The 23,305-nt window shown below is 52.0% G+C and overlaps 1 protein-coding gene and 1 long non-coding RNA gene across 3 annotated transcripts in view; one reads left to right on the forward strand and one right to left on the reverse strand.

Annotated features, from left to right (window-relative positions):
- Positions 1-6,490: 6,490 nt before the first annotated feature.
- Positions 6,491-23,305, forward strand: part of Rcan1 (regulator of calcineurin 1) — a 71,415-nt gene continuing 54,600 nt past the window's right edge. Inside the window, exon 1 of one of the 2 annotated variants that reach the window (XM_021229441.2) lies at positions 6,491-6,785. In XM_021229441.2, the coding sequence (XP_021085100.1) occupies positions 6,540-6,785 (246 nt within the window). In that variant the 5' untranslated portion in view covers positions 6,491-6,539. Of the gene's footprint in view, positions 6,786-8,461; positions 8,609-23,305 lie in introns of those variants that run through there. The other variant, XM_040750455.1, reaches the window with a different exon arrangement.
- On the reverse strand, positions 21,354-22,595 carry LOC121141886. Its single transcript, XR_005878815.1, has 2 exons — positions 22,289-22,595; positions 21,354-21,526 (listed from the first exon to the last, which is right to left on the reverse strand). It is a non-coding gene; the product is annotated as an uncharacterized LOC121141886 (long non-coding RNA).

The following is a 23,305-nucleotide window of genomic DNA, read 5'->3' on the forward strand; positions in this document are numbered from 1 at the left end:
TCTTCCCCTCCCTCTCCACCCCCCTCTGCTTCTTGACTGCTGACGCAACATGGCCTGCGGTAACTTCCCCACAACGATGACTGTGTACTCTGGAACTGTAAGCCAAGACATCCCCTTCCCCCTTTAAGCCCACTCCTTAACGAAATATATCAGGTATTTTGATTAACTAGTGCAGGCCAGCTTCCTGGGGATGAGATGGGCTGAGTCACAGCATGGAGAACTCCAAGCTGGGAAAGGAAATGAGTGACCGGACGAACCCAGGCGGCACTCTGACACTCCCTCCCTGGAAGGAAGGTGAGTCCCTGAGCAGAAGGGGAAGGGTACAGATTTGACCCCTTCTGAGGCATTGTTGACTGGACATTGTGCAAGCTCCTGCAGCGTCTTGGAAGGAGACAATGTCAAAGAGCGTGGGGGATTTCCACACAGTCACAGCGAGAAATGACCGTCACCCCAGGTCTGCCTGGCTTCCCCAGCCGCACAGGAAAGTGTGACTCTGACGTGGGGGTGAGTATTTTAGCTCAGAATCAAGGGACGTTTTGAACAATGAGTGTGCACTGGGCGTGCGCAGGTTACCGACTCTCAGGAGATACACTCGAAATGGCCTCCACAGACCGTCCAGCTTCTGGGTACTGTCAGGGTTCAGCTTCTAGAACTTTTCTGAGGCCTGGCTGGCCTCATCCTTGCCTTTGCCTCCCACGGGGCACTCTGTGTCCTTTAACTTAAATTGTCTCCTGTGGACTCTCTCAAGAAGCACACACCCACCTTCGGATGTTGTCTTAGTTACGTTTCTGTCGCTGTGAAGAGACACCATGGCAACGGCAACTCTCACGAAGGAAAACATTTAGTTGGGGTGGCTTACGGTTCAGAGGTTCAGCCCGTTATCATCATGACAGGGAGCTTGGCGGCATGTGGGCAGACGTGGTGCTGGAGAAGGGGGTGCTGCACGTAGAAGTGGACTGTGGCACTGGGAGGCATCTTGAGCATCAAAGCCCGCCTCCACAGTGACTCACATCTTCCAACAAGACCACACCCACTCCAACAAGACCAACCCACTCCAACAAGACCACACCTCCTAACGTGCCTTTCCCCTTGGAATGCGCATTGCTACCCTCCCTCCCTCCGGTGTTTGAGTCTAAGCGCATATAAGCCTCCCCATAAAAAGTCCTTTCCTGGTTTAAGCTGGTTATTATGGTTTAGACACATGTATGTGCATCCATGTGCATACGGACCCATACAAATGTGTAGCTACACACATCCAACTTTCACACATATTGACACACATATGCACACACACACACACACACACACACACACACACGGAAGAAGTAAATGCACAAATAGAAGCAAAACAAATAATCTTTTGACTGGTTTTCTGGCTTGTGTGTCCTGATTGGTCAGTCAGTCTAATTGCTTGAGCAACCTTGGAACACTCCAGAAGTCAGCAATTTACCTTCCACTCCAGGTAACACTTGCGAGTGTCAGTAATTTCTCAGACTCTGCAGAAACGTCTTTGGTACGTTTAGCAATCAGTCACCAACGCCTGCTGCACACAGCCCCCTCCCTCTTCAGAAGAGAGTAGAACAGAAAGCAACTGGGGGTGTGGTAGGATGAAGCCTGGAGGATGAATGGGCTGGCCCATCCCTCGAGGGCGTGGCTGCAAACCCGAGGGAGGGGCAACGGAAGAGGCAGGTGCAAGGACCAAAACCAGACACGGGGGTCCTGAGCTGACATAATGCAGCATAAGGGGGGAATGCGTGGGAGGAAGGGGCGACCTGAGGAGTTTTTTCACCTCTCCGGGTTCCTTTCCCTTCTGGATCAAATCATCTGCATGCAGCATGCCTCCTGCCAATGAGGAAGGAAAATGTCTCTAGCCAGACACTAGATAGATTTGAGGTCCCCTTTGCTGCAGCCAGTAAAAGAAAGGGCTTCAGTTAACGACCCCCAAGGGGGGCGGGGCAGGACAGGGGGCAGGGTCACCCATTCTTTACGGTGGGTGGCATGTTCTCTGAAAAGGTTGCCCCGAGTTCAGTTGGTTTTCCTTCAGAAATGGCTGCGATTATATTTATTCCAGGGATGTGTCACGCTTGGTTTCTGCCTTTGCTGTTGACAGCTTACATTTCTGGTTTTCCCTTTCCGGGGACAACTATTGATTGTTGATCCTGCCGGTGTCACAGGAAGCATAAGGCACAGCTTCATTAAGCTTGGATTTAAAAGGCATAAGGCTATAAAATGCTATGTTCTAAGTGCAAAGAGGAGCAGGGCGTATGGAAGGCATGGTGCTGATCCTATTCTCTCTCTCTCTCTCTCTCTCTCTCTCTCTCTCTACTCACTCTCTCTCTCTCTCTCTCCCTCCCTCCCTCTCTCTCTCTCTCTCTCTCTCTCCCTCCCTCCCTCTCTCTCTCTCTCTTTCTCTCTCCCTCCCTCCCTCTCTCTATCTCTGTTCTGTTTTTCCAGACAGGGTTTCTCTGTGGCTTTGGAGGCTGTCCTGGTACTAGTTCTTGTAGGTCAGGCTAGTCTCAAACTCACAGAGATCCACCTGCCTCTGTCTCCCAAGTGCTGGGACTAAAGGTGTGCGCCACCACCGCCCAGCTCAATCCTATTCTTACACTGCGTTTTGACCTGGTTGTTTTTTTTTTTTTTTTTTTTTTTTGGTTTTACGAGACAGGGTTTCTCTGTATTGTTTTGGAGGCTGTCGGTCCAGCCCGGCCTCGAACTCACAGAGATCCGCCTGCCTCTGCCTCCCGAGTGCTGGAATTAAAGGCGCGCGCCACCACCGCCCGGCCGACCTGGTAGTTTTAAGAGTGCTGTCTTCCAGGCATCCAGCAGGAGCTGGCTCAGGTGTATCAGGGCGTGCCCTGTGGGGCAGCCTGTGTGGAGAGAGACGTCTGTGTGGAGGGGACACCCGTGTGGAGGAGGGCACCTGTGCACCTCTCTCTCGGGATCATTATCTCTGCTCCCTTCTTTCAGCTTCAAACCTTTTATGCCATGTTAGTTTGGGCATTGCTCATACTTCTTTTGCAGGAGACCGCAGGGACTGAGGTAGCATGAGAATGACTTGCTGCCTCTGCCTGTTTGCTCGAGGGACAGGCATTTGATGGATTCCCGGTTCCTGCCTTCTAAGAAGCTGCAGGAGTAACACCTGTCTTTGAGGACATGAGCTGGTTGGCAGGTGCACCCATGAAATATTACATTAAAAAAAAATAGACAAAACCTGTCTGGGGCCGAAGAGATGGCTCAGAGCTAAGATTTCTTGCTGCTTTTTCAGAGGACCCAAGTTCAGTTCCCAACACCTTCACCAGGGAGGCTCACAACCATCCCTGAGATGGGGTGGGGTGCGGTGGGGAGAGGGAGGGAGGAGGAGAGAGGACAGGAGGGAGGAGAGGGAGAGAGAGGGAGGAGGGGGAGAGGGAAAGAGGAGACTGCAGGGAGAGAGAGAGGTGGGGGAGATTACATTTAAAACGTACCAGTATTGCTGTTGCTATCCACCTAGCCTTGGGCCATCAGACCTGAGAACCACCCCTGTCTCCGCTTTGCTGCCAGGGAGGCAGAGTGTTCTTTATTAGTAACCTAGCAATGAGCAGCGGGTGCTCCAACCTTCCTTACGGCCACCTTGTCCTTGCTGCTTGCCTGAGGCTGACCCCCATCCTCCTGCCTCAGCGGCAGCATTGAGCCAGCTGTAACTGCGTCTCTGACCACAGCTTGGGTTTCTGTCTCCATAGTGAGTTCTTTCACGCTCCTTGCCCACCAAGCCCACTCTCTCTGTGCCACAAATGGCTTAGAGTAAGCCAGCCAGGAAGCGGTGCCCTGTCCCAAGGATGAAAACAACAGACCCACCCAGCAACTGGTTGGCTGAGTGTTATATTTTCCCAACACTGGGGCCTCTCTCCCTTTGTCATCCTCTTGAGAATGTCTGGCTGGGGTTTGCAGAGGGTTTTTGACCCTGTGATGTCATTCCCTCTGCTGAACCTCATCTAATCCCACATGGCCTTTATCGTATCCTATTTTTAAAATGCTGGCCACGTGGAGACAATTGCATGCCATAACATTTACCTCCTAAGGCACCACGAGGTGTTTTTTTTCCAATCAAGGAGTCGGGCAGACATCACCAAACCAGCTTTAGTTGTTTGTCACGCCCCAAAGAAATATGACTCTCACAGTCGCTCCCTGCTTCCCTCCCATCCGTCCCTGGCAACCACTGAGCTATAATATTATTCTGTGTGTTTGCCTAATCTGGACATTCCATACGAATGGGGTAGATGACATTTTGTGAGTGGCTTCTCTCATTGGTATAATGTCTCTGAGCTCCATCATGGGGGGCAGTGACCACATTAATCTTTCTTTCCTTCGTGTGCCAAGCACGTTTCCGTTGTGTAGACATGCTTCCTGGTGCCTCCATCCACAGGGCATGTGGCTTCTTCCCGTGAGCAAAGATGCCATAAACTGTCACGTGCGGCTTCTTGCGTGCTGCGTGACTTTCTTTTTCACAGGTTTATACTGCTCCGTACACCTGCTTGGTTAACTCTAGACTTTTCTCTGCCAGGGGACCCGCCAAACTGTGTAGCAGAGTGATTGTGTCACTTCACAGAACCATCTGCAGGCCCAGGGTCCCTGCTGCTTCCCATCCTCACCCCTCTGGGCTTTTGTGAATTATTTCCAAATGAGCTATCTTTCTTCTCTTGGGCTCTGGAAGGCATCGTTAATTGCAATCACAGGGCCTTACACACGGTACCCTTTAAATAAATCCTGGCTTTTAATTGCATGTACATTGTAGGACAAAGCCCCACATCCTGACCAGTAGGTGTTCCTATCTGAGGAGAAAACACAGCCCTCACTCAACATCCCCCTAAGAACCTAAGGGCACTAGCAGAGGGTACCATTTACTGAGTATGCACTGAATCCCTTCCCGTGTGACCTCATTTAATTGGGAAGGAAACCAGGGTCTAGATTGCTCTCCAGGTAGTTAACAGAAAGATGGAGCCGCGCTCAAGTTTTCACTCTGCCGTGTTATCCTTGGTCCTGTCCCCCCCCCCAAACCAAGGTCCAGTGTCTTGCCTCATTTCCTCCTGCAGCGGTTCTCACCCTCCCTGATGCTGCGGCCCTTTAATACAGTTCCTCATGGTGTGGCGACCCCCAACCAAAGAATGATCTCATGCTACTTCATCACTGTAATCTTGCCACGGTTACGAATCATACTGTAAATGTCTGGTATGCAGGGTATCTGATGCGGCATGACCCCGGTGAGGTGGCCGGCCATCTCCCAGGTTGAGAACCACTGTCCTTCTGTGTACAGTGGTTTGAATGAGAAGTATCCCTGTGGGCTCAGGCAGTTGAATACTTGGTACCACGTGTGATAGCAGTGTTTGGGGATGTCTGGAGGAAATGCCCCACAGGAGATGGGCTTTGGTAGACACGGTCTCACCCTATTTCTAGTTCGCCGGCCCTGCTTTAGGCGGGCTCGTGGTTGAGGTATGAGTTCTCAATTTCCAGCTCCTGCTCATATGCCTGCTACTTACCGCCGTGGTCTTCCCACCAAAGCGGGCTCTTATCCCTCTGTACTCTATTTCAGATTCTAATAGACTCTTCCGTAAGTTGCCTTGGTCATGGTATTTTATCACAGTAACAGAAAAGTAACTGATAATGCATGGCGATTAAAAAATACATTAAAGTGGAAAGGGAAGTATTTAGAAGGAAGAAAAGAGACCAGCACGATGGGGTAAACGGCACAAGGGAGGGCCGATGTGAGCAAAATACAGTGATATCTGTCTATGTATACACGATATACATACATACATACATACATACATACAATTAAAGCGCATTTGTTTGGTGCGCTAAAAATGCGTCTAATCATCTAAAAACTGGGCAGTGATGCCATGACTAATAAGTTGACATGCAAACGCGAGGCACGTTTCCATGGTGTCACTCAACCCTCATTTGTGATTCGGTGGCCGCACAGGCTAAGTATACCCAAAGGCTGCTGCTGGCCACTGAACAGTGCCTCCAACTGACTTCGTGTAGGTCCCCTAAAGTCGGCTGACACGTTTCCGAACGTGGCCGCGTGGGGACCGTAGGAAGCGCTGCCTCCAGGGTCACCATCCGCGGCGGCGATGGATCCCCCGGCCGGTGTCCTTCAACAGGCGCCGCCAGCTGTCAGACGGGCAGACCTGGCAAGAGGCCTCTGCCCCTAACAAACATGGCCGCCCCGCGGCTTCACGCGTAGGGCGGCGGGCCGGACCTCACGTGACAAAACTCGGCTCTGTTATTGGTCTTCTCCCTGGGCAGGGCAGGGCTCGATGACCGGCGCGAGCCGACCTTAAAGGGACCGCCCCTGGGCTCCGCGGGGATCCGAGGCCCGAGGCCGACGCGCGCAGGCTGGCCGCCCCCTCCCGCTCGGGGCAGAGGCGGGGCGGGGGCGGGCGCTGGAAGCCGGCGTCCCGGCGCCGCGGTGACCCGGCGAGGGTGAAGCGGGAGCCGGCGGTGGCGGCGGCGGCGGCGGCGGCCGCGGCGCGGAGCGGAGCGAGGGGGAACGCGCGCCGGGCATGGAGGACGGCGTGGCGGGGCCGCGGCTCGGGGAGGCGGCGGAGGCGGTCGGGGCGCGGGCGCCTCCCCGGGTGACTCTGCGGCCCTTCGCGCCCTTCTACGCGGCGGCTGCCGAGGCGGACGAGGGCGGCGGCGACTGGAGCTTCATCGACTGCGAGATGGAGGAGGTGGACCTGCAGGACCTGCCCAGCGCCACCATCGCCTGCCACCTGGACCCGCGCGTGTTCGTGGACGGCCTGTGCCGGGTGAGGACCGTGCGGCCGTCGGGGCGGAGGGCGGACACTTGTTGCGGGGCGCGGCCGGGGCTGCACACGGACCGCAGCCCGGCGCCTGCCGGGGTTCGCTGGCCCCGAAGGCGGGCTTCCTCCTGCACCGCCTCGCGCGCTCCAGATCGCGTGCCACCGGCTCGCTCGAGCTGTGAGATCGGTTCCTCCTGACCACCGCCTCTCCTGCCCAGAGTGTCCGGATTGTGCAGATCGGGGAGGGGAGGGAACAACTAACTCCCGGGGTACTGAGTGCCCCTGATGGTGGCGTGTCACCCCTGTAAGGAACCGAGTATCCTAAAGGCGCAGGAAGGGGTCCCCCTCCCCCTAACACCCTTCTACCCAAACTGGCCAATCAACCGCGAGATAATGAGCAACCGGGATGGATCCTCACCCAAACACCGGTTTTTTTTTTTTCCAATAGTGCAGATTGAGAATGCAGAGCCCGAGTCCTATGTATGAATAGTGGGTCACGTCTGTTCCCTCCTGCCTCCCAGTGAATGAGGTGAACCCCTTCCTCTACCGAGTAAACGCAGGGCGGGGGCTAACCCCCCAGGGACACGGTATATAGCTCCCCTGGCCACTAGAGATGATAACTCATTATGAGGCCCAGCGCTTGCTTGTTTGCCCTGAAGGCAAAATTGCAATTTTATTCTCTGCTGTATCCTCACATCCCCAGACAGCCCCGCCACAGAATCTTAGTAAATGTCTGCCCAAGGGGGGGGGGCAGATCGTAGACAATGCTGTTTGGGGGATCTTTCCACAAGATGTGTGGGTTAGCAGGCACCCAAGCGAGTAAGGACGGTCTCACGGTGAAGTCACCTTGCTTTCGGGAAAGAGAGAGCCTGGGATCCCTAAGAGAGGTTGAAGTGCTGGCCAGAGCTAAGCCTGCTAGAGAGATGAGGGAGCCCCTGAACGGCGACAATTGTTGCTTCGCACGGGATGCCCGGAAGCTTACGCGGTCACTGTAAATCCTTCCTGAGAGTAAACGGGCTTTAAATTACAAATTACCAAGACACAGTGGGGTCTCCCGGCAGTGACCTTCAGCTGCGGTTCATTGACATATGGACCCAGCGCCAGGCGCTGGAAGCTTTGCTGATGCGTTTGATTGAGGGAAGCAGAAAAGGTAAATAATCAGATGTAGCAGAAGGGGGGAGGAGGGGGGAAGAGGAGGGGGAGGGGGGAGGGGGGCTCAGGGAGCAGTGGGCATCGAAAGGGCAGTGGCATTCTCTGGAATGCGTTGGTTCTGCTAATGACTGGTGCTGGTTTCCACACTGAGGTCCCAGGCTCAGAGGAAGGTATGGTGGTGAGCTTGTTGCTTTCCTGGGGCTCGGATTCTAGGAGAGAAGCAAGGGAACGAGCTATTTTTAAGCGCAGCTATTCCTCTGTATCTGTGGCGGTTTTTGGTTCTGGGGCACCCCTCTGATGCTAAAATCCACGCATGGCAAAGTTTCCTGTGTAAAAGAGTGTAATGCGTGCAAATAGCCTACGCATATCAACCCACGTGCTTTAACTCATCTTTAGGTTACATGTGATATCCACTAGGTTGTAAATGCTATATAAATAGTTGTTAAATACTGTTGGCTTGTTTTTTGTTTTTTTAAATAATGGCATGAAGGGAAGGTCTGTGCATGTTCTTACTGGTGCAGTTTTTATGAAGGAAAAAAAAAGAAAAGACTCCAGATTGCCCAAATCTGTACATGTGGATCCTGTGGGCACAGAGGGCTGACAGAAGTGGTGGTTGTTGTAATTTAAGAAAAGCAGTGCGGGAGAGAAAGACGCCATGCGAAGGGGATCAAGCAGAGGTGAGCTTTTGGTTTTTTGTTTGTTTGTTTGTTTGTTTTTGTTTTTCCAGAAAGGGTTTCTCTGAATTGCTTTGGAGCCTGTCCTGGAACTCACTTTGTAAACCAGGCTGGTCTCGAACTCACAGAGATCCACCTGCCTCTGCCTCCCGAGTGCTGGGATAAAGACGTGCATCACCAACACCCAGCTACAGGGTTTTTTTTTTTAATTAGGGAATGGATCATAAAAAGGAGGAAGGGAAGGGGGGGAGACGAGAAGGAGGGGGTGAGAGAGGAAAGGGGGAGAGAAAGGGAAAGAGGGGGCACAGAGAGAGGGAGAGAAAGGAGGATGGGAGTTGGGCAGAGCCCTTTTCAAAGGGAACACAGTGAATGTGCACAGGTGGTGCTCTTAGTGGCTGCAGCTGAGGGCGCATCCTGTGAGAACCCCAAGGACAGGCCCATGCAGATAGATGCCTGAGTATTAACAGTGGGCACCATATAAACGTGAAACGGTGGCAGGCTGGGTGGCAGCCAGGTCCTTACAGGGTCCCACATTGATGACTCGGATGCTGGACCAAAGAGCTGGCTAATTGGGCCAGCCTTAGGAGCCGCACTGGCCACGAGCAGCGGACGCTAGATCCAGGAGAGGAAGCAGCGTGGCTGGAACCCCCTGTGAGGAGCTGTCTGGGAGGAGTCCTAGATCCGAAGGTGTGGAGTTGAGGTGCCAAAGCTCGCAGGGAGGGAGCCTCACCTGGGCATCCCAAATCCAATGGTGGACTCTGCCTTCCGGGGTCCAGAGAGGGGTTCTGGCGACAGTGTGGGTGCAGAGATACTCACTGAGGCATCAGACTGAGTAGCCCAGGATGGCCTCTGCACAGGCTGGCTGGGTTGATGGAAAGAAGCTCCTTAGGGGAGTTTTGTGTCCGGAATCCATGCAAAAGGAATAGCAATGCTGACGTGATGTGCAGATGCCAGGGTGAACTGGGGTTAAGGCCGGAAGGAAGGAGTTCAAGTGAGCGTTGAGGGGCAGGTTGCCACGGAGGGAAGGTCTGAAGAGCAACCAGGGAAGGGTTCCCAGAGGGCTGGACTCGGTTGTTACTTTAACATCAAAGTCGGGTGGAAACCGTCCTGCAGGGAAGGGAGCCACCAACGCCTGGCCAACTCTTATAACTTCTAATATGTGAGTTGGAAATGTGAGATTTGCTTTGAGTAGAGTATGTTAATTAAATGTCTACATAAAGAACTATCATCACTAGTGTAACATCACTAGAGAGATTCATACTGTTCCAAGTGAGTGGAAACCCTTATTAAAATAAGGTTATTTTCTACTCGGGCAAATATCTGCCTGGCGGATCCCATTTTACTAGCTGCTCCTTCTATGAATACTTCTACTTAGAAAGCTAAGCTTTGCTCTGAACCAGTGATTACCCGTGCTTTGGGCTGTTGGCACTAGTTAGCTGGTTCCCTTTGCCTTGTTGTCACCAAGCTGACGGGCAGTTTCAGAGTTCCCATTTGGCTTCTGCAGGGCAGAGTTCCGGACGGTCGGGAAACATGCACTTGCCTTGATGTCTCAAACACAAATGTGTATTTGATGGCTAGAGCTTTGCGCGAAGGCTGTCTGGAAATCATACAGAATCTACTTGTTTCTACTCAACACACAGTTCTTTTAAAATGATTATGACTCATGACAGATGATTTTCTTTTAATAACATCTATTCTGATCTGCATAAAAGGAGCTTAAGCAGGGCCCTAAGTTCCTTACATACGTGTCCCGCCCCCAGCAAGGAGATTCCAACTGTACCCACACCTTGGAACTTGTTTTAAAAAACTGTGTGTGTGTTGGGTCGGAGGAGGATATGCCCGGGAGGTCAGGACAGCTTCTGGGAGCCCGTTCACTCCTTCTGTCTGGTTTTAGAGGCAGGGTGTCTCGTGGTTCTCAGGCTCTGCAGCTGGCCTGAAAGCGGCATGCTTCTCCTGCCTCTGCCTCCCACCTCAGCCACCGCGGAGGTCCTGGGGTTAGATGCCAGCCTGGGCATCTGGTTTCTCACTGGGTCCTGGGGCTCAGAGTCAGATCATCAGGGATTACCTGCTGAGTCGGCTCAACACCCCTCCCCCTGCCCTCCTGCCCCTGGCCCTCCCCCTGCCCTCCCCCATCGAGGCATGGGAACTGGGGATGGTTATGGGTTGACTGTCTTAGTCAACTGAAACCATGCCTCCTGCTCAGCTACAAGCGGTTTGACCTTAGCCAGGTGTGGTAGGTAGCTTACGCTCGGAGGTAGGCGCAGAAGCAGCAGGAGGATTGTCTTTTGTTTGAGACCTGAGCTACACTGGTTGCAGTCTAGCCTGAGCTACATCGTGAAACCCTGCGGGGAGAAAAGGTGGGTGGGAGAAAGAAAGAGGCCATGCATAATTAGAGGGAATGTGGAGTGATTGGTCCCTGGGTCCCGTCTGAGCAGATATCCAGCCTGCCTGTGCCTTGGTTCCTTCCAGCCCGAGGTGGTGGTCAGGCTCTCAGGTCTGAGACCCCCTCTCCATGCCAGCTTGTGTGGCTTTGAAGCCTAAGCGGGATGGCTGACTGTCAGGAAGAGAGCCTGTGTCTTTGCCTTCCTCTCACCCTTGTATGCGTGGGGTCCCCACCGGCAGATTACAGACTTGTAGGCAAGTCCGCACCCCATGGCAATTTGATGGTTGAAATGTTATGGGGGAAATGCAATGGTACAGACAATGCCCACAGCTTCCACTCCATGTTTCTGCCTGTTTCCATCCCAAGTCAGTCTGTGTAACACATGGAGATATGGCGTCCCCTGGGGGGGCGGGGGGGGTGTAAAGAGTTAGACACCTAGGAGGTTTCACCTTTCAGCCTGTTGGGGGCAAAGGGTGCGTTCTCTCAGACGTGCATCCTGGGTGAAGTCTCCTCTTCTGTTGTTTGGCCTCGGGTGCAGTGGGTTGAGTTTATCTGGACATACTGGGAATGCTGTGTTAACTTGTGAAAACCCACCTTAGCTAGGTGCAAGGCTTGGTTTAGGATTTGCCCACTGTCTCCTTGGCTTTAGAGTTTCTGACTTCACAAATAGGACGCTTTTTATAGGCACACTTTGCTTTCCTTTTTCAATTTTCAGTCTCTCTGCCACCCCAAGTCTTGCAGCATTCTTCATAGCAGAAGCTGTAACTGTTACCCTGCCTACAACTACAGACTCTTCAGTCCTCAGGACAGTTACATAAGGTGACAGAGAAATAGGCTTCGTGACAGAGCAAGAGGCTGAGGCTGTTGACTCTTGAATCTACATGTCAGGCAGCGTTCTTTGTCTCTTTGTTTATCTCCCTTAAAAACTGTGGCCAGAAAACATAATCTTCTCTTCAGTGCCAGCCAGTGAAGGGCTGCTTTTCCTAGTTCTTTGAACACACTGCCTCTGTGCAGTGGGGTGTGTGTGTGTGTGTGTGTGTATGTGTGTGTGTATGTGTGTATGTGTGTGTGTATGTGTGTATGTGTGTGTATGTGTGTATGTGTGGTGTGTGTGTATGTGTGTGTGTGTATGTGTGGTGTGTGTGTATGTGTGTGTATGTGTGGTGTGTGTATGTGTGGTGTGTGTGTGTGTGTGTATGTGTGGTGTGTGTGTATGTGTGGTGTGTGTGTGTGTGTATGGGGTGGTGTGTATATGGGTGTGTGTTGAATAGACGCCTTGGTTGTACTTGTCGTTAGGAGCCATTTTCAGAGCGGTGGGGGAGTTCCCTTTGTAAACTGTAATGACCGTGAGAACCGGCAGATACTGCAGTGATGAAACGAGGAGCGATTCTGCTGTGTTGTAGCAGTACCCGGGTTCCCATAGCAGTAGATGGTAAAGATGCCTCGTGTGCATTTGCATTGGTCAGGGTTTCTCTAAGGACAGAACTGTTAGCATAAACACACACGCGCGCACACACACGTGCGTGCGCACACGGATTAGTAGAGTGACCTACAGACTGGTCCAAGTCGTCCAACAATGGCTGTCTCCCGACAGAAAGACCAAGGATGCAGTAGTTGCTCAGTGTCTGACGCGATGTCTTAGCAGCCCCAATCTGGTGCGGGAATCCTAGGGAAGTCCTAGAAAGGTAACAGTTTTTGGTCCATGTTGGCATTCCAAAGAAGTGGGATCTAACACCAGTGAACACTGGGTGAGGATAGATAAGCCTGCCAGTGAGTGGAACTGCCTGGATTTAGGGTGGGTCTTTTGGCCTCAAATAAAATGATGCGCATTGAGGGTGACTCTCCCACCTCAAATGCTCCAACCAAGAAAACTTCCTCCCAGGCACGGCCAGCTGCTGGGGTTCAGTGAATTCCAGATGCAGTTCAGTTAACAACCACCCGTCACGCCACAGTGATCTCTGGGGGAAACCGAATGTGTCAGAATGTAGGTGTCAGAATGTAGGGTCAGCGGAATATTAGAGCTAGGAGCATCAGTGCAGTAAGACTTGGCTTCCTGTTGTCTAAAATTCAGTCTCTAGAAACCCTGCCGAGACCTGTCCACAAAGAGACCATGTAGCATAGTGGTTAGGAGCCTAGGTCTCCCTCCAGTCTGCCACATTCACCCAGCCTGTGTCCTCATTTTTCTGCCTGTGAGATGGGGATTGCCAACAGTAGCTGGGGGGGGGGGGAGTGGGTGACTGGGATCTAGCAAAGGTTCAGCATGAGTTACTGTATCAGTTTTCAGCTGCTGTGTGAGTTACTGTAACCATTTTCAACCACTGTGTAACAAGCTCACCCAACACTTTGGTGAGCCCGTGGTTGTGGGATCCAGGGGTGACCGAGCTTGGCCCAAAGCTGGACTCGGGCATCATCTGTGTCTCACGTGAAGACCGGCAAAGGAGATTTCTTGTGGGCTGTTACAGGGAGCCCCAGTCCTTTGATGGCTAAAGACTCGGGGTGTCCTTTGTTCCTTTCCCTTGGGTTTCTCCACGGGGCAGCTCAGAGTATGGCTGCTGGCTTCCCTCAGAGCAAGAGAGTATGAGAACGGATGGAACCCACCATCCCCGCCTAACAGTCTCAGAGTGAGCGTCACTGCTGTCCTGTTCTTCTAGGAGTGAGGTACAAACGCAGGTTTAGCTTAGAATCTGCCCACTATTTCCCGAATTTTTGAATTTCCAGCCCTCGAACAAAGGTGGTACTTATGGATGCCATAAGTACCCACAATACAAGGTATCCGTAAGTATCGAGGACCCGAGAACTGGGCACCTAGCAGCACCACAGCGGGGCCTCTGTTGTCCTGGCTGTTTTCTTTTAGAGCGGCCTCAGGAGGCACACGTGGGCTGAGAGTGACCCTGAACCCCTGATTTTCCTGCCTCCACCTCCCAAGTGGGATTGCAGGTGCACAGCGCCACACCGGTCGGGTTGTTGCTTTTGTTTTGTTTTCCTTACAAACCCCTTGGGCTTCTGTGGAGCAGTTAACCTTCAGAAATGTTTATTAAAGCAGGCTTGAGATAGAGCTCAGTGTGTAGAGCCTTCGCTGGCCATGCTCAAGGACTCAGGTTCAAGCCCCAGCACAGAAAAAAAGGTGTGTGTTACGTTTTCTTGTTTTGTTTTGTTTTTTTAAGTTCAGGTTCATGGAAGGATGCACTTTTGGCCTCCACAGCTTACACAAACTGCTTACGTCTACACTGTGGAGCTCCCAAGAATCAAAAGCTGTCAGGGAAACTAAACTTGTCGTCGACCACCAGGCCCTGGCTCGCCTCAGAGGATGAGCAGTCGGGTCTCGTTAGCTTGCATGGGAGAAACGAACCCTGACCAGCCTGGGAAGGCCCAGTACTTTTTCCTTTGTGGCTAATTTTGACAGGCAGGGTATGAAATTCCCACTGCAATCGTAATTAACCCAGTGGAGAGGGGTATTTGGGATTGGCCTGAATTTAGAATTAGAAGACAGAAATGTTATTTAATTTAAAGAGCTAATTTTGGAAATGTTTTTTCCCACTCAAGCTAACAATCAGTAGCTCTCCTTACTTTATCACGGCATCGGTCTTCCCAAACACCACTGACAGACCTTCATTTCCACAGCTCAGAGGCTCGCCACCGGGATCAGGGTAAAGTTTCTGTCCTTCGCCTGCAGGTGGCGCCTTCTCACTGTGTCCTAGAGGGTCTTTCCTGGTGTGTGGGCACAGGGAGTGCTCCTGTGGCCTTTATGAGGGCTTGTAAGGGCACAGGGTCCCCGTCCTTGGACCCTGCCTTACTCACTTTCTTAGAGAACTCATCTCCTTCATCTCTCAGCCCAGCCACACTCTGTTTCAGCATGTGAGCTTGATAGAGGAGGAAGGGGCCCAGACAGTGCCTAATTACCCATCTTTGCATTCCTGGTTAATCTTTGTAACAAGTGCCCTATTAACCCGTTTGTATGGAACATTGTTTCCCTTTCTAAGAACCTTGTGAAATAGTCACTGCTGTCATCATAGCATTGCTCAGGTGGTGGGTTCAGTGTCTCCAATCAATCCCAGGTCACCTGACTCTCGCTCGGCTCTCACTCACTCAGGAGGTCTTGATGCTCACCCTCTCACAGTGGGACAGTACTGCACATGGAGGGTCCACGTGGATGTGGCACACGCCATCCACACCCTACGGAGTTTGGTGAAGGGTCTGTTCTGTGCATCGGGTGCAGATGGACTTGTTACAACTCGGTCACTCCTTTTGCTCTGAACGGAGGTTGTTGGCGATCCTCATGGGTCAAGTGCGGAAGCAGCCTTTAAGCTGGTGGTGTGTTGAAGCTGACCTGTGCCTGCACACTGGAGCAGGCGGACCTGGTCCAGCTCTGCACTCATTCATCCACGTGTGTGTTCATCCAGCAAATGTTGACTAGGTACCCGCTCACATCCTGAACGTTACATAGTTCAGGTCTAACCATGGGAGCCCAGACACGTCCTACTCACCCTCCTCAGTTGCACAAAGACCACATAATCTCTGCCCAAAGTATAGGAAAGTCTGTTTAAGAAGACCTACCGCCCCAGTCAGCATCTCCGTCCTCAAATTACAGGCCTTAGGGAAGATGTAAAAGTTAATTTAAGATGTTGTTCATGCCACGCAGATGATGAACTATGTGTTGTTGGGCGAATGGCTTTCTTGTTCAAACCGTGTCTGCTTCCTGTCGATTGAGCAGCTTAGATTAGAGCCTCAAGGTCATTTGTAGCTCCAGAACCACAGTGTACTATTTTCCCTATGGGTGCTACAGTCCACTTGTCCCTTTACTTCCTGCTCCCCAAACCCACAGGTCCAGTCACACTTTCCCCAGTTAGAATGGTCAAGATGAGGCGTCTCCAGGTCACCAGCCTCCATACATACCCCCGGCCTCCATCCCCACCCCCAGCCTCCATCCCCTCCCCCACCGTGTCTTGTACTGTTTGTGCCTAAAGGAGGGTAAATCTCAGACACTTAAACTTTGCACCTTTAATTGATTCTGGAAATTCATGTAAAATTAATCTGATGATCTTGCACCAGTGAAGATTTAAGTGACCCCAGCCCTGGTCATTAAATAAATGGTCGAGGCACCGTCTGAAGAATTTCCAAAACACCAGAATGACATTTGTCTAAAGTCTGACAGCAGAGAGTTTTCTAAATATCACAGCGGGTTTACCTTACTGACAGGACGGCTAGTAGTTGTTCGTCCACCTGATTTATGCTATTGCCTGGGGAAATCAGGTCTTTCTCCTCCCCCTCCCCCCCCTCCCCAAGATGAAGTCTCACTGTGTCGGCAGACTGCCCTCCAACTCCTGGCTTCAGACAATCCTCCGGCTTCAGCCTCCCCAGTAAATGGGACTACAAATGCACACCAGCACTCCGGGCTAGGGGTATTTTTCAGTAACACACCTTTTCAGTCTGGGTGGTAAATTATAAAACGAGTAATTCCAAAACCGACTCTGAGTACGTCGATTTAGCGTCTCACCACTTGTTCCAACTCAGTTTGTGTGCCACCTTTCCCGTCTTTCTGATGACCTAAGGGAGACACTGCCATTTGCTCACTTTCTAGGCAAAGGTGAGTTCTCTTTGTAAAAAATAGCGAGCATCGCACAATCTCGTAGTTCCCGGAGAGGTTTGACCCTGGCACCCTCGGAGCCCGTGGGAAGAAGGGTCTGCCGAAGAGCAGAGTACCCCTGCTGTTCAATGGTCACCACCAGGGGGAGTAACTTCCCCAGGGTGGCTGAAGACTGTTGAGGCGGTCCTCTCCCCAGAGGAAGTGTGAGCAGTCTTGCTAAGAGATGCAAAGACAAGCTTGTGTTTCAACCTCAGAGGGGAGAGAAACCATCCTAGCAGAAACCCGCCACTGATTGGACACTGAGATCGTTGGAGAACAGAGTTTGCCAAACAGGGAGCCAGCCCTCCTGGTGGAGTGACCCTCCCGTCCCCTGGCACAAGTTTGTGAAATGTCTCTCGGAAAACTTGGCTTTTTTAATGACATGAATAAAGAATCAGAATAAATAATTAGAACTGAATGTAGCTCCACGGTAGGTAGGGCGTTTGCCCGACATGGGCGAGGCCCTGGGTTTCACACCAGCACCATGACCACCACAATAAAATATCAGAGAAGTCACTGGTGGGAATGTCCACTACTTCAGGGACACTAGGCCATTCTGAGCAGCGTCCTGTATCAGGTTGCTAACTTGATTACTGTAAAAAGGGGACGCTAGTGCCCACAAATGGGTCACCAGAGAGAGTGCTCAGACCTGCTCACTTGAGTGGGGACCTAGAACAAGCTTATCCGTACAGATCAGTCAGCAGACGGTGTATGTAGACCAGCTCACTCACAAGGATGCCCAAGAACAACTCCCAACATCTCCCCTGCTCAGAGCACACTGACATCGCTCTGGACGGGCAGGCAGGGGTTGGTCCAGCTGCCTTCAGACTTCCTGACCTGTGGATCTCAGGTAGGCATTGTCAGTGCTCCGTAAAATTTGCCAGCTCCTAAAAACAGGCCACTGCCAGAATCCATCACTGGGCTGCCCTGCACAGCCGCAGACAGTTGGAAAGTGATTCCGGGCCTGTTTGTTTAGGTGTGTAGCTTCTTAGACCAGGTAAACCCAAGATGGAGCTCTCAGAGTAGATGGGGAGGAAGGTGGGCTGTTGTGGAGGGCTGTGTGTCCGGCAGTGAGTGCAGAGGACAGCTGGGCAGGGGACAGACTGCAGGGGCCATGTGCACTAGAATGAATCTCAGCCGCTGGGGCAGAGAGTGTCACCTGGGATCCCAAGCAGTCCCCTCCTTGTGAGGAGTTTCTCTTAGCTGAAATACTTGGGCCCGCAGGTAGCTGAGGCCCAGCTGGGAGCTTTTGTGACTTTGGGGTGTTTGCATGGCTTTACCAGCTGAACAGCCTTAGAAATCCAATGAAAGCATTTCAGGTGTTCAGGTTAGAGGGCTCAACCAGGGTCTGGTGGGAAAGCCGGCAGGATGGTATGTGGCCATGGGTGTGTGGCCACTGGGATGCTGGGGGAACTGTCGTGGTGGCGTTTGCGATAATGACGGAGATGGGAGCCACTTCTCAAATGCTGACACGGTCCCTGTGAGGCCCTCACTGTACCGCCAGTGACTATGTCCCCTTGGTTCCGTGCTGGTCCACACCTGATGTTTGTTTCCCCTACCATTAGGGCCGGGATCACCTGGGCAGGCTCTCCCACGCGAGGGCTTCCAGCTGCGTGTTACTCACCTGGTTAATTCTCATGGAGCAGGGCTATGATAAAGATGCACGTGGCCACACGCTGGAACCCATCCTTCCTTACAGTGAGTCCCTTCCTCAGCCAGAAGTGTCACCTCAGGGGCCACACCATGTGGAAAGGAGAGGCTGAGCCCACGAGACAAGTCAGCCAGAACTCTAAGCCCAGGTCACCAGCTGCTGGCCATGTCACTTTTGGGGAGCAGCTTAGCTGCTCTGTGACAGTGCCCCCAGGGGCCTGCTCAGGGTGAAAGGGGCTAGCAGGGAGCTCGGAGAATGATGCCAGATGTGTTGCAGATGCATAGCGTGGATCTGAGTTTTATTATAACTAGTGTACATGCAGAGATGACTGGGCTTGCTGCTTGCAGGTATTTAACAAGTTTTTGTTTTTGGTGGAACAGTGGGAATAAGACCACCATAAAAATGAAAAATAACACCTTTCCCCCCTTAGGTAGGGTCTTACTATGTAGCTGTGGCTGATCTAAAACTTGCTACTTAGACCAGGTTGGTCTTGAACTCACAGCCCGCCTGCCTCTGCCTCCTGAAAGCTAGGATTTAAAACTGTCCCACCACACCCAACAAGTATGGCTTTTTTAAGTCCATGAAATGGTAACCCTTGTTTTCCTAGGACTACCTGCAGCTCTAAGGGAGGGGGGGAAGCGTGTGTGTGTGTGTGTGTGTGTGTGTGTGTGTGTGTGTGTGTGTGTGTGTGTGTGTGTGTGTGTGTGAGAGAGAGAGAGAGAGAGAGAGAGAGAGAGAGGCAGGCCTACATGTTTCCAAACACCCAAAAGTAAGATGTACAGGCTAGAATCACCTGTTACTCGGAAACACCTAGAATAAACTACAATTTGGGGACTTCAGTATTTTGTGTTTTTTTAGTTTGGATTGGTTTTTAAGACATGGTTTCTCAGTGTAGCCCTGGCTGTCATGGAACTTGCTCTGTAGACCAGGCTGGCTTTGAATTCAGAGATCTACCTGCCTCCTAAGTGTTGGCATTAAAGGTGTGTTCCACCACCGCCCAGTGGGACTTTGTTAAAAGGCTACTTAGTGTGAAATGAACTTTGCCCCAAAATTGATAGCAAATTATGAACTAAAGCACATAAAAAAAAAGGTAAGCTGGGCGTTGGTGTCGCACACCTGCAATCCCAGCACTCAGGAGGCAGAGGCAGGTGGATCTCTGTGAGTTAGAGACCAGCCTGGTCTACAAGAGCTAGTTCCAGGACAATCTCCAAAGCCACAGAGAAACTCTGTCTCGACAAAACCAAAAAGAAAAAAAAGGTATTGTGAACACAGATAGATATAGAGACCCCGTGAACTGTGATGCGTCAGTCAGTAAGTATTGCAGATAACAAATCCTAGGGTCCCTAGTACAACTTGAAAACAAATTCAATTAGGTGATCGCTAATGTCATGTGGAGTGTCCCTCCTCCCTCTTGGCCCTCTCTTTCTTCTCGTCCCTTTCTCTTCCTTCCACCCCTTCTCTCTCCTTTTAGGAGGCAAACACCTCTTCAGAATCATCTCTGCTGTACCCCCACCTCTCCTGCTGGCCCCCAGCCTCCGCTGGGCGTCTTCTAACACGCCTGGTCCTCGGAAGGCCAACGCCGCCGTGACCCTTTACCCCTGAATGCTGCGCTGGCGTGCAGGAGGCTGTTTGAGGGAAGGCGACCTGCCATCCTCAGCGTGTGCTGGCTCGAGATCGTCAAGGCAAGCCTCGCTGCGCTCGCAGTTGAGCGAGTCAGTCCTTTCAACTCCTTTGGCACAGTGCGTCCATACTGAGTTCCCGGGGCCCCCATAACTCGTCAGCAGACAGCCGTCCTCCAGCTGTTAGTCCTGCCGCCCCCTGCTGGCCGCACAGATAACTGGTAGCCCTAGGTGGGATATTTGGGGAGCTGTATGCTGAGTGCCAGCCGTAGACACTGCACTTGTTTAGTCATGGAGTCCTGTCCCTTGCCGCCATTTCGGTAATTACAAAAGTCGTCGTAAAAAGAAAACTACAAGCATTCACTAAACCCCCACTTGGTCTTTTCTTACCTCCTTCCTCAGAGGTGGCGTCTGGGACGCGTCGTGTGTTGTTTATATGCATGTTTGGGAGTCTAGTGGGTAGAGATAAGTAGTGACTGGAACCGTGTGCTATGTTTACAAGCTGTGGAGTGCTGTGACAAGACTGTTCAGCTGCCTGTCTTCCCGTGTGGTGGCCTGCACCCTGCGTTCCTTTGGCTGCCTGGGGTTCCGCCATGACACAACCACCTTAGACCAGCCCTGCCCACTGATGAGCATGTAGCGCTTTAGGGAGCTTTCTCCTACCACAGCATTGTGCTCAGCAAATTCTCACATACATGCGCATCTCTTTATGTGTGCAAACCCATCTCTGTCTGTGTGTGTAAACACACCTCTCTTTGTGTGTAAACCTGTCTCTGTTTATGTGTATACATGTGCCTCTCTTTATGTGTGTAAACATGTCTCTGTCTATGTGTGTAAACGTGCCTCTGTCTGTGTGTCTAAACATGTCTCTGTTTGTGTGTGTGTAAACATGCCTCTCTTTGTGTGGAAACCCAGATCTGTCTATGTGTGTAAACGTGTCTCTGTTTATGTGTATACATATGTCTCTGTCTATGTGTGTAAATGTGTCTCTGTCTATGTGTGTAAACATGTCTCTCTTTATGTGTGTAAACACATATCTGTCTCTGTGTGTAAATGTGTCTGTCCATGTGTGTGTAAATGTGCATCTGTCTGTGTGTGTAAACATGTCTGTCTGTGTGTGTAAACTTGTCTATCTGTATGTAAACGTGTCTGTGTGTAAACGTGTCTGTCTGTGTATAAACATGTCTGTGTGTAAATGTGTCTCTGTGTGTGTAAACGCGTCTGTCTGTGTGTAAACACATCTCTGAGGCAGGAGGCATGGATGACTGTGTGACAGCCTATGCTAGTTTGCTCTTCATCACGTGGAATCCCGTCCCTTGCCATTTTGGGCCTTTGACAGATGGAAAAGGATACCTCCTTGTTTTAAGTAGTGTGTCCCATCTTAGACTCCTTGGTCATTTGTTGCATTGTCTCTGTAAATGGCTTATGTCATTTACCGTTTTTCTGGTGCGTTTTTGGCCTGTGACTAAGAATTTGTTAAGAGCGCTGTTTATTTATGTTCATATATGAAGAAAATCGGTGCGTTCTCGTTGAGCTCACAGATAGTCTCTCCACCTGGCCCCGTGGCTCTCTGGTGATGGCCGCCTCACAGGACCTCTTATTCTTTGCTCCGTTTGTAGTTCAGATGCGACATGGCTCCTTTGTCCTGTGTGTGCAGCGAGTATTTGCTTCTAGTGCTTTCATTCCCCCTTGGTTTTTCAACACAGGGTCTCTGTACCCCGCCACATGCGTGCCCCCCCCTTTCCAATGTGTGAATGCTGACCCTGGCCCGTGTTTGCACACCAGCAAACAGCACAGCAAACAGACCTGCACTGCACCGACTTCTGTCTCGAGGCTGGGTTGGCCCAAGTGTTTGTGCAAGTATTGAATTTTTAGCTTGAGTCACCTCACTCTGTCCCAAGGTAGAGCTGGTAAGCAGAGTCCCCCGACTGTGGCTCAGGTCCTGAACCTGGCTGTCCTTTATCCTAAGGCCTGTTCTGCAGTGGGGTCTGTTCCTGGCTGTCCTTTATCCTAAGGCCTGTTCTGCAGTGGGGTCTGTTCCTGGCTGTCCTTTATCCTAAGGCCTGTTCTGCAGTGGGGTCTGTTCCTGGGTTCTCCTGCTCTAAATCTATTAGTGTATCCTAGGGCAGTGAGCGTTGACTGGGGACACTGACCTTCGTGAGTCCGTGTGACGGGATAAGAGAGGAAAGCAGGCGTGCTGGTGTATGCTCGGAATCTTAGGTCTCTCTCTCCCTTCCTCCATTCCTTCCTCCCCTTCCTTCTCCCATCCTCCGCCCCCTCCCCTCCTTCCACCCTTCCTCCCCTTCCTGGCTTCCGTAAGGCGAACAGCTTTCCTGCACTGTGTCCTTCCCACGATGCACCATGCACTGAGCCCCTAGCAGGCAGCAGAGCCTGTGTGATGGCCTACCTGTGGCCAGTTAAGTCAGATCCTGGGTGAGCAGGGACCCGGTCCCCCTTCCTCAGCGGCAGCCACCTGCAGCGCCCAGCTCTGCTCGCTCCCCGGGGATTGGTGCTGAGTGAGTGAGGGCTGCGCGCTCTTGGCAGGCCTGGCGTTGCTGAAGGGTCTCCCTCGGCTGGGCTCTGCTCTTCCAGCTGCTGCTGCTCTAGTTTGCTTCTGTGATGGGGAAAAGCCTTGAGGCGTGTAGAGCCTCAACATTCAGTTACTTTTCCTTCCTCTTAGATGACCCTTTTCGCTTCCTGCCTCCCAGCGTGTCCGCTGAGCTTTTCCCAATTCTCTGGGTGGAGTCATCTCAGCCTCTCGAGGGAGGGTCACTTGTTTGGTGTTAGTGGCAGGGTTAGGGGGCGGCTACGAACCCCCATTGTCTTATTTCAGAGTGCATGCTCTTACACTCCTTGCTGTCCTGGCTGGTCCTGTGTCTAACCCCCAGGATCCATGGGACACTCCTTATTTCCTAAAGAGGACTCTGAAGCCTGGGGAGCATGTCTGAAAACTGGAACCTACAGTTTTTCTTTTTCAAGCATTTGGCTGCTTCTGTCACTGTCCACTTCCAGTCCCTTGCACTGTGTCCTGCTCCGTGCCTCCTGTGCCGGCCAGTGTCAACTGTCACCTTGTGGAATCCAGAGTCACCTGGGTGAGGTTCTCTGGGCATGCCTGTGGGTGATTATCTTGACTATGTTAACTGGGGTGGAAAGCCCCGCCCACTGTGGGTGGCGCCACTCCCTGACTGGGATCCTGGTTGCGTCCAGCTGTGGACGTGATGTGAGCAGCTGTTTGAAGCCGCTGTCACCTTGGCCGCCCCACCATGTTGGACCGTGACCCTCTCCCTCCCTTAAGTTGCTTTTGTCAGGGTTTTATCTTAGCGACAGGAAAAGAAACTGAGACACCCCCACATTACACTTTAGGGGCCCACGGGCCCCTGTGCTGCGGCAGAATGCCATTTTTCTCAGACTACAAGATAGTTCT

The sequence above is a fragment of the Mesocricetus auratus genome, unplaced genomic scaffold (assembly GCF_017639785.1).
Source record: "Mesocricetus auratus isolate SY011 unplaced genomic scaffold, BCM_Maur_2.0 Super-Scaffold_100008, whole genome shotgun sequence".
Classification (NCBI taxonomy): domain Eukaryota; kingdom Metazoa; phylum Chordata; class Mammalia; order Rodentia; family Cricetidae; genus Mesocricetus; species Mesocricetus auratus.